Source organism: Thunnus maccoyii, chromosome 22 (assembly GCF_910596095.1).
Source record: "Thunnus maccoyii chromosome 22, fThuMac1.1, whole genome shotgun sequence".
NCBI classification, from domain to species: Eukaryota; Metazoa; Chordata; class Actinopteri; order Scombriformes; family Scombridae; genus Thunnus; species Thunnus maccoyii.
In genome coordinates, this window is record NC_056554.1 from 4,130,022 (window position 1) to 4,140,472 (window position 10,451).

Genomic DNA, 10,451 nt, shown 5'->3' on the forward strand with positions numbered 1-10,451 from the left:
CATTTTTTCACTTGCTGACATCACACTGTGTTTCCACAGAGCAGTTTGATTTTCACACTCTACTTTTCATACTTTTCTAACAAGAGCAATATCAGTGTTTAATAATACTTTTTGTTTAAAGGAACAGTGTAAAGCTTATTTGATTTCTTATATCAGTCAGACGAGAAGATTGATACCACTTTCTTGTTTGTATGTTGAATATAATCTGGGGACTGTTAGCTTAGCTTAGCACAAAGACTGGAAACAGGGGGAAACAGCTAGCCTCATTCAAAAATCAGCCTACTAGCACCTCTAAAACACACAAATAAACATTTTATCTGTTTGTTTAAATCTTGCACAAGATTTTTTTCTTAGCTTAGAGGAAGTTCAGAGGAGACAAACCAACAATGAATGTTTCAAATGATTTAATGTATTTATATGAGGTTTATATGATATTGTGAGCAATACAAAGCATTTAAAACACATTACAAAAAAGATAAATTAGCCAATTCAGGCTCAAAATGAGGTTTGCACATTAATACCAAAATCATTACTATATTGTAAATGACATGTCATTTCACATTATGTGATTTATTAAAGCAACAAAAGTAACTTTGCAGAGGGGCGAGGCTTTTTCCAGACAGGGAGCTGGTTTACAAGTTTGCTTCATCCAGACTTTTCATGATTTTCTTAACCCAGGGGAGATTGGGATCCACACAGATGTGACGAGACTTTCTGGTCAGCAAACTGAAAGAAAACAGGTGAAAATGAAAATGTCACAATGACACATGACAGTGTTTTTTAAGTAATTAAAATAGGATAACAAATAGATGTGTTGAGCTCTTATTGTCACCAAACTAAAAAAAGGAACAAGATCATTTAAAAAATAGAATATATATTTGTATATTTAGTTCATCATAATTGATCAACTAAAAAAAATTGTATTGACAAGTTATTCTGACTTTAAATAAATGTATTGCAAAATTTAATTGTAAAATCAAACAAGATACGTATATTTGTGCCTAATATATTAAAGTTATTATTATGTTCAGTGAAGTAATTTAAATGATCAGGACAAAAGTACAAATTTCTTACATGACTCCAGTCCTCGGGCAGTGGTAATCAGTCGTATAATATGACTGGATCAAGTTTTTGTTCATGCTTCTCGGGTAGAATTTGAAGCAGCAGTCATCAGGATCCTTAACAGAAGGAGGTCGTCCCTGCTCATGAGGGGGACTGGCTGCAGTTTTCTCAAACCTGTCTCCAACAGTGGATACATCAACACATGACCAGCTCAAAAGACTTTGTGGAAATAAAGTCAAATACAGACATGTTCACTGAGCTGTATCATAAAGTGATCTTTTCCTTATTAGTGTATCACTGTGTAGAACTTAGAAGAAGATTTAATAAAAAAACAAAAAAAAAAACAGAACTGCAGTGAAAGCAGAAAGGAAACTTTCCATATCAATACACACCTCTTTGTTGGCAAATGTTAAACTAGTCCAATACAGAACAGAAGAATCATGATGCACAGGTCAAATGAAAAAAGCATCACAATGCTCCCACTGATACTAATATTATTGCAACTGGTACCAGTGCTGGTACTATAATACTAATACTGGTATGAAAGAAAGAAAGATAAAGATTTAAAAGATGAAGATAAAGTTTTAACTTGTATTACATAATAAACAGCTTTTACTTTGAATATAATAGCTAAATTTAACTCACATTCTCTTTGGTTTGTGTTGCGGTGTAGGAGATATGACGTTGATCTCTGACAGCAGTGAGGAGTCTTGATCTTTTTGCTGTATTTTTGTCTTGTTGTTCTGACAGTGTTGCTGACATTTGATCATGTTGGTTGAGTTGCTGCTTTCATGTAGTGAGAGGTTGCTTTGTCCATATTCTGCAGAAAAAAAGAGGAGTTTAGCTGGCATAGATAATAACAAACATATCATTTAGGATAAATGGAATATATAATAATTGCTAAATGTATAAAATTGTATTTTCCTGTATATAAATAAGATGATTAGGATATAAGGGTAAGAAGAATTGAGACAAGAAAATAAATGAATTGGTGGCGTATTTGTGGAATAGTTAAAGACTCGCCTTGAAAAGTCGTGTTGGTTTTATTATCGGTGATGTTGACTGAATGTAGAGTTGATGTCCAGTTCATTTCAGATGGAAGCTGAATACAGAACTCCTTGTTGCTGTCAGAGCTTCTTCTCTGTACGGACACTGCAAATCAACACAAATCATCTCAAGATTACCCACATATGTTTAAATATGCTAAATGGTAAATGGGCTGCATTTATATAGCGCCTTTCTAGTCTTCCAATCACTCAAAGCACTTTACACTACATTCCAACTACATGCCAATAGTAGAAGTGAAGGTTCCTTTACTTCTACTGGAAAAGCCTCCAGTAAAAGAACCTTTACTTCTGGACTGTAAAGGTTTTACTAATATCATTTGCAACATACTTTGGATTTAAAGTCAACAGAGTGTCATGAAAACTAGGGATGTTCAGTTCTTTAAACCTCTCTTACCTGAAAAAGGATGTGGTTGTAAAAGGAAGAGAATCCATACAATGTTCAGGAGAAGCACACTGACATGGACAGTCCACTGCATGTTTCTATCTGCTGATTAAACTCCACACTGTACTGAAAAACAGCTGCTGACAGACTCTGTGTGGGATATTAAAAGATGAACCACCTAACCTCATAGATTTTGTAAACTCGTGTGTGTTCCTGTCCGGTGGAGGGGCCTGAAATTAACAATGAAACCACAGAACCAACAGTACAATTGCGCATGTTAATTTTTTCACTCGCTAACATCATCAGTGAACACATGATCAGTCTGGATATAATCACAAAACAAAAATCCTCCACATCTCATAGATGTTGTTTGCTCGTGTGTGTTTGCGTGTGTTGGAGGAGCCTGAAATAAACTTTGTAACCACAGAACCAACAGATCATTTGCTCATGTTATTTTTTCACTTGCTGACATCACACTGTGTTTCCACAGAGCAGTTTGATTTTCACACTCTACTTTTCATGCTTTTCTTACAAGAGCAATTGCAGTATGTGACCAACATATTTGATCAAAACACTAAAAGAAATGCTTTATGAATTAGGTAATTACCATAAATGTTATACTATCCAGACTCCATCTGAGCAAGTACTGAAATTTATATGTAGCAAACGTAAATGTCTTTGTATTTATCTTTACAAAGGTACAGAACATACAACTTACTTTACAGCTCAATGTTCCCTTTAACACCACTTGCAAAAACAAGGCCTACTGTAGACAGAATATGGCAGCCATGACCCTAACCAGCACTCAGACTCATGAATGAGGATTTAACCACTGGGATATTTACATTAGTTTACTATCAGCAAAGGCAAAAACATTGAGTAGCCAGTAATGTCCCTCCCAGGCTGCTTTAGGGCTAGACAGGCTTTAGCACCGCCAACTTTCTTGTCAATTTGTTTGGCTTGTTGTTTGGTTTCACTCTGGTAGGAAGTAGCTTCAGTTTGTAGGTTGGGGCAGCGCTGCTGTGTGTTTTACTCTGTTTTATTAACTATGGGTCTTGCTCCCTGAATTATGCATTATCAAAGTCAAAACAAGGAAAAATCATTACATTTGCCACATAATAATTCCATCTCTGTATTCTGACTTTAAATAAATGTATTTTAAAATTGTAAAATCAAACAAGATATGTATCTTTCTGCGTAACATATTAAAGTTATTTTTCATTTTAAGTTAATAAGTTTATTTTATTTTTTATGTTGGTTCATAAGTAATTTAAATGATTAGGACAAAAGTAAATTTTTCTTACATGACTCCAGTCTTCAGGCACCAGTCATCAGTCATATAATATAAGCTGATGAGGTTTTTGTTCATGCTTCTCGGGTAGAATTTGAAGCAGCAGACACTAAGAACTCGTCCACACTGCCCCCTAGTGGAGCCCTGCCCCCCCCCCCCCCCCAGCTATCATGTTCTAAATGCCCCAAGGTTAACAGGCTGTGGTGGCGGTATTGCAACTGTTTTTTAAGAGTAATTTTACTTGTCTTCCATTCAGCTTTGGCTATTTTAACAGTTTTCTAAATTCTTTCTTTTAAAATGGTGTGTGACAACCCAATTTGCTGTGTAATTGTTTATCGACCACCCAACCATTCAAATGTGGGTTTACTTGATAAATTCTCAAGGTTGCTGTCCTCTCTTGTGGTCAAATTTAACAGGGCTAAATTCAAAAATTCAAAGTTCAAAGAAAGATAATAAACCAAGATTTTAACTTGTATTATATTGTAAATAGTTTTTACTTTGAATATAAGTATAATACCTATATTTAACTCACATTCTCTTTGGTTTGTGTTGTGGTGTAGGAGATCTGAGGTCAATCTGTGACAGGTGTGAGGAGTCTTGATCTTTTTGCTATATTTTTGTCTTGTTGTACTGACAGTGTTGCTGACATTTGATCATGTTGGTTGAGCTGCTGCTTTCATGCAGTGAGAGGTTGCTTTGTCCACATTCTGCAAAAAACAAGTGAAGTTTAGCTGGCACAGAAAATGACAAACATATCATTTATTTTTGGGCCAGTGCCCCCCTATTCATTATCCAGGGCCCTTACAGCCCCCCATCAATTAAAATGTAGGCTAATTGTCTCCCCTCAATATTAATGTTGATTATTATTCGGTGTTACATCATTAAAAAGCATGTCATTGGATGTGAAATAACAGATTTGTTTAACTTGACAGTTAACATCATTATCATTAGTGAGCAAAAAAGTCATGTGAATAGAAATTATATTGTTATAGTGTTAAACAAATACAACAGTTAGGAATTTGACATTCAAACTTTAATTCGGTCTTATTATTGATCATGACAGCAGCCAATCAGAAAGTGGTACTTTGGTGCCGGTGTCAAACGCTACTGGAACAAAAACCTAAGGTCAAATACAATAACCAGGTCAAAGACCCACAGCGACTGTGGTTGGAGGGTCTGGGGGTCCTCCCCTAAGAAAATTTGATGTTATTTGACTAAAAACAATGCATTTTCACATTTCCATTTTAATGTTGGACTATTATCATTACAATATTTGTTTAAAAAACACACTTTGTGCCATAAAAAAAATAATCACAAAACATGGGTAAAACAGGCTTTATAGTGAATGGATTTCAATTTTCTCATCCTCCCAAATCAGGCTATAGCCACTAGCCAGCTATAGTGACGGGTATGGTTAAAATTTTATATATATCTTATCCACTGGCCTACAATTTTTAATTATCTTTTTTAAAATAAAAAAAATAATAAAAAGAATACATTCATAACAGGACTAGAATAAATTCACATTTTAAACATGACAAAATATTGTTTCTACAGCAGCAACAGTAATGTTTCCATCAGCAAAGTTACTATATCTAACCAATAATATCTCACTGGAAAGAAAGAAATAATGTCAGTAAAATAAATAATATTCCTGACATTAAATACTGAGTGAAGTTTAGAAAGAATAACACAGAATGAACACAGACACAGTCACACAGACACTTGGACATATATCAGTGTGATTTGAATGACCTAAAATGATAGAAACCATCTTTGGGAAAAATGTCTTTGATGTGCACCTTGATTTTTTTAGTCTGGCTAATGTCTCATTTGCTAAGATGGAGGGGGCGGGACTTATGACCTATACTGCAGCCAGCCACAATGGGGCGATCAAGATGTTTTGGCTTCACTTTTGGGGAGCTGTCATGACCTCCATATTTATACAGTCAATGGTGGACTCCCGTTCTGAAGCCTCAAGAAAGGTCTAGCTGCAGCCTTGCAGACTCACCCTAACCCTACACGACATAGCCACTTTACTATATGACACACCCCACTGATGTTTGTCACGCTAAGGCTGTCTTCAGGCTGTCACTGCGGCCGGAAAGTTGAGCCAGAGTCAACTTTTGGAGAAACGCCACCCGACATCACTGCGGATGAAGGCTATGGTGGCCAAACACAGATCAGACTGATCAGAGCTGTAAATTCTGCCATGAAGGAGTAAAAGATGTTTCTAGGACGATGGGAGGACATTTCTCCTCATTTGATAAAAGTAAAGTAAGTAAAGTTAGACTTTGCGGTCATCTTCCTGACTCATTTTAAAAAAGACGAGAAAGAGAGAGAGAGCAAGAGCAGCAAGAGCAGGCTGGAGAAAGAATGAAGAGAGGGAGTGCTGGTAGTGAGAAAGCCAGTGAATCAGATCAGTAAAATGTTATTTTCTGATTGTTTCACAGTGGTTAAGTTCTAGTGCACAAATAAACATGCCCACAGCCCCACACACCTCCGCTTGACCCTGCGGCAGTGGGCCACACCGCCTGATTTGGTCTGAATACAGCCTAACAGTATGTTAAATGACACACGCCCCTGACCCCAACCCCTAACCCTAACCATCCCCCTCCCCCTCCTCATGCTTAAACCTAACCAAGTGGGTGTATCATGTAGTAAAGTGGGTGTGTCATGTAGATACTGCAAGTTGGTGCTGCTGCTGGATATAATTGGAAGCCTCAAGTTTGCATTTTGGCTGTCGCGATCTTGGGATTTTGGAGCCAGAAGTGACCATATTTGGACGAGATGGTGGAGCTGACCCTAATGCTAGCTGCTAGCTTGGTTAGCACGGTGCATTTATAGTCTATGGTTAACTGTGATAACGCTAATGCTCATTTTCACTAGCAAAAAACAGGCTTAAAGCCATTATAGCAAAATGTACTTACCAAAAAAAGTGAACATCCAATTCCTTAGAGGGTCTTTTAGTACAACCGAACATTGAACAAGACTTTTTTAGAAGACCAAAATGTTACAATAAACTTTCATAAACTGAAAATACACTGAAATAGCTACGGCTACGGCTACAGCCATACTCTGTGAATCTGAGGTTATACCATGGTTACGTTACATTACCTACCAAATGTTGTTGCCCAGGTAGCAACTTGCCAATCAAGATGTAGCCAAGTCCCAAAGCATGACATGCTTTATTGTCACATATTGTGGCGTATTTGTGGCATAGATAGAGCCTCGCCTTGAAAAGTCGTGTTGGTGTTGTAGGTTTTATTATCAGTGATGTTGACTGAATGTAGAGTTGATGTCCAGTTCATTTCAGATGGAAGCTGAATACAGAACTCCTTGTTGCTGTCAGAGTTTCTTCTCTGTACGGACACTGCAAATCAACACAAACCATCTCAAGATTGCCAACATGTGTTTAAATATGCTAAATGGTAAATGAACTGCATTTATATAGCGCCTTTCCAGTCTTCCAATCACTCAAAGCTCTTTACATGTCAGCATTCACCCATTCACATACACAGATTCATACACTGATAGCTGAGGCTGCCATGCAAGGTGCCAACCTGCTCATCAAGAGTTTCAGTAACTCTTTAGATTACAGCTTGCAACGTACAGCGTAATTACTCCATAGTCAAGATGTAATCTTTTGTACTAACAGTGTACTAGTACAGTACATACCAATACATATATGTAGGTACAGGGGAACAAGATGTGAAGTTGTGGAATAAGGGTTCAACAAACAAACACAAACTTGTGAAGAACTTATACTGTAGTTATTTTAACTACTGGGTACCTATTCTATTGTTATAGAGTATGTATAACCTACTGAGCAATAATCTGGAAGTTTGGGAGAAATTTAGGGTTAATTATTACTGTAGTTATTTTTTAACTACTGGGTAGCTGTTATGTTATTACAGGATACCATAAAACTGAGCAAAAATCTGGACGTTTCAAGGAAGATGTGATGACTTCTGCAGCACTTAATAAATCTGATGTGATTTTATTTCAAAATGACCTTATTACCGTCAAACAAGCAAAATACAAAGTGTAAATCAAATAAGTGACAAAGATTTGGATAGGAAGAACATAAAAACAATGCCATAAAGACAATAATAATGCAAGAGTACTGTGTTATTTTTTATTACAATTGTGACTTACTTCAGATCACAGCAGGGAGCGACGGAGTGTTTTCTATAAAGAATTGGAAAAGGCTCTCCGCCCACCCACCTTACAGGTGTATGTTGGAAGGATGTTTTTTGCTAACCTACTTTACAGCAAACATATGGTGAGTAATAATCTTAATATATTTATTGGCACAGAACTATCTGGTTTGTGGCTCATGTCAAATGTAGCGTTAACGGAACAAAAGAAAGATGCTGTTGGACTGTTAGCTTGATAATCATTTGTTAGCTACCAGCTGAAAGAGCAAAGCAGTAACTTACCCTGCAGATTTTACAAGCTAATACTAATGATTGCTCTAATAGTAATTAAAGGCAATGTAATACATAACATAACACTTGTGGGTTTGTGTCTTACAGAAGCTGAAATATGTTCAGGTGATTTTATTCACATAGCAACCTACACTAAGTTAATCTGCTGCTGCACTGGCTAAACTTTCAACACATCCTCATTGGAGCTTATGTTAATTTGTGATGACTTTGCTGGCAACTAGCAAGTACATGACCTCACGTAGCCCATTAATATTGCATTTATTCACATCTAGAATGCCAGCCATGATGGCTTTGCAGTTGTGTGGTGAAGGGTTTGATTCTTATGGCTTTTCACCAAGTGGGAGACATAATGACTGTCATAAATCCAGATATCTCACACTATAAATTACCGACAAGAGACTGACATTACAGTTTTTCTCTGTAGGGTCAACATATGGCCACGGTGCACTAGCTTCTTTCTCCTTGTCTCATTCTCAACCCTGTCATCTTCATCAGGAGTGGAAAGGAAGATGAAAGAATAAAAGAAGAAGAAGAAGAAAATGAAGAAGCAATGCAAGAAAAACAAAGAAATAAAGAATTAAATGCTATTTGTTCCTTGAAGGTTTCTAATTTATTTTAAATAAGAAGTATGTTAAATAAAGGTGTTAAGTTAAGGATGTAAAATTTTGGTTTTAATATGATAGACGACATACAATGTACACTTTAGATTACAGCCCACATACCCTGTAGTTACCCTGTAACAAGGGAGAAACAACCAACATAACTTACTCTGTAACTACATAGGACAATGTGAGGACAGTTTGTTTCAATTTTACTTGCCTCAAAACATGGAAGAACAAACTAAATTCACTACACAGTTTACAATCAGAAGGGCATATGAACCATATATATGCGTTCTGATTCATACCTCATGTTTTATCTTTAGCTATATTTATATTATAGCTAAAGATGAGTGACATCTTTGGTGGGTAAATTCTGTCCACCGATGGCAGGCAGAGCCACCAGGCCATAAAGGAGCATCAAGTGATGAAGTTGGCTGGTGAAGTGAACGACAGCTGAGACAGTCTTCAGAGGCCAAGAGCATCCATGACAATACGCTGTCCTCTGGACCTTTGTTCCGAAGTAAATGCACAAATGTACCCTGTAGTTATTTAAGTACCCCAAAATGAAAAAGGAACAATGTAGTTTGCCTGTTTGTTAGTAATTAGGTCATTTTGAAATAAAATCACATTAGATTTATTAAGTGCTGCAGAAGTCATCACCACTAACCTAGTAGTTAAATAATAACTAGAGTATTAATTCTCTCTAAATTCTTCCCAAATTTCAAGATTATTGCTCAGTAGGTTGTACATACTCGGAAATAATAGAATAGGGACCTGGTAGTTAAAAAATAACTACAGTAGTAATTTGTAAGTTCCCAAATTGTTACACCCTTATTCCATAACTTCACATCTTGTTCCCCTGTACCTACATATATGTATTGGTGCATACTGTACTGTTACACCGTTAGTACAAAAGTCAATTAAGCTTTACTTTGCAGGCTGTAATCTAAAGCATTAACAGAGTTTCTAATGCTCATTCATAACTGCTAATATAATTTGCAACATACTTTGGATTCAAAGTCAACAAAGTGTCATGAAAACTAGGGATGATCAGTTCTTTAAGTTTCTCTTACCTGAAAAAGGATGTGGTTGTAAAAAGAAGAGAATCCATACAATGTTCAAGAGAAGCACACTGACATGGACAGTCCACTGCATGTTTCTATCTGCTGATTAAACTCCACACTGTACTGAAAAACAGCTGCTGACAGACAGTCTGTGTGGGATACTAAAAGATGAACCACCTAACCTCATAGATTATGTATACTCATGTGTGTTTGCGTCAAGTGGAGGGGCCTGAAATTGACCATGTAACCACAGAAGATTTTCGTATTCTCATTTTCAGACTTTTCTTACAAGAGCAACTGCAGTATGTGACCAACATATTTGATCAGAATACTAAAAGAAGTGCTTTATGAGTCATGTAATTACCATAAATGTTATGATACTATCCAGACTCCATCTGAGCAAGTACAGAAATGTATCTGTGGTAAATGTCAAGGTCTTTATATTATTTATTAATCATTCTTTATAGCTCAATGTTCCCTTTAACACCACTTTCAAAAACAAGGCCTACCGTAGACAGAATATGGCAGCCAT

At 36.5% G+C, this 10,451-nt stretch overlaps 1 protein-coding gene across 1 annotated transcript; it reads right to left on the bottom strand.

Annotated features, from left to right (window-relative positions):
• Positions 1 to 430: 430 nt before the first annotated feature.
• On the bottom strand, positions 431 to 1,825 carry LOC121889874 (C-C motif chemokine 7-like; the record flags this gene model as incomplete). Its single annotated transcript, XM_042402098.1, has 3 exons — positions 431 to 726; positions 1,075 to 1,240; positions 1,708 to 1,825. Coding segments are annotated over 3 exons (378 nt in total), but the record flags the coding sequence as incomplete, so codon positions are not given.
• Between the last annotated feature and the right edge of the window lie 8,626 nt (positions 1,826 to 10,451).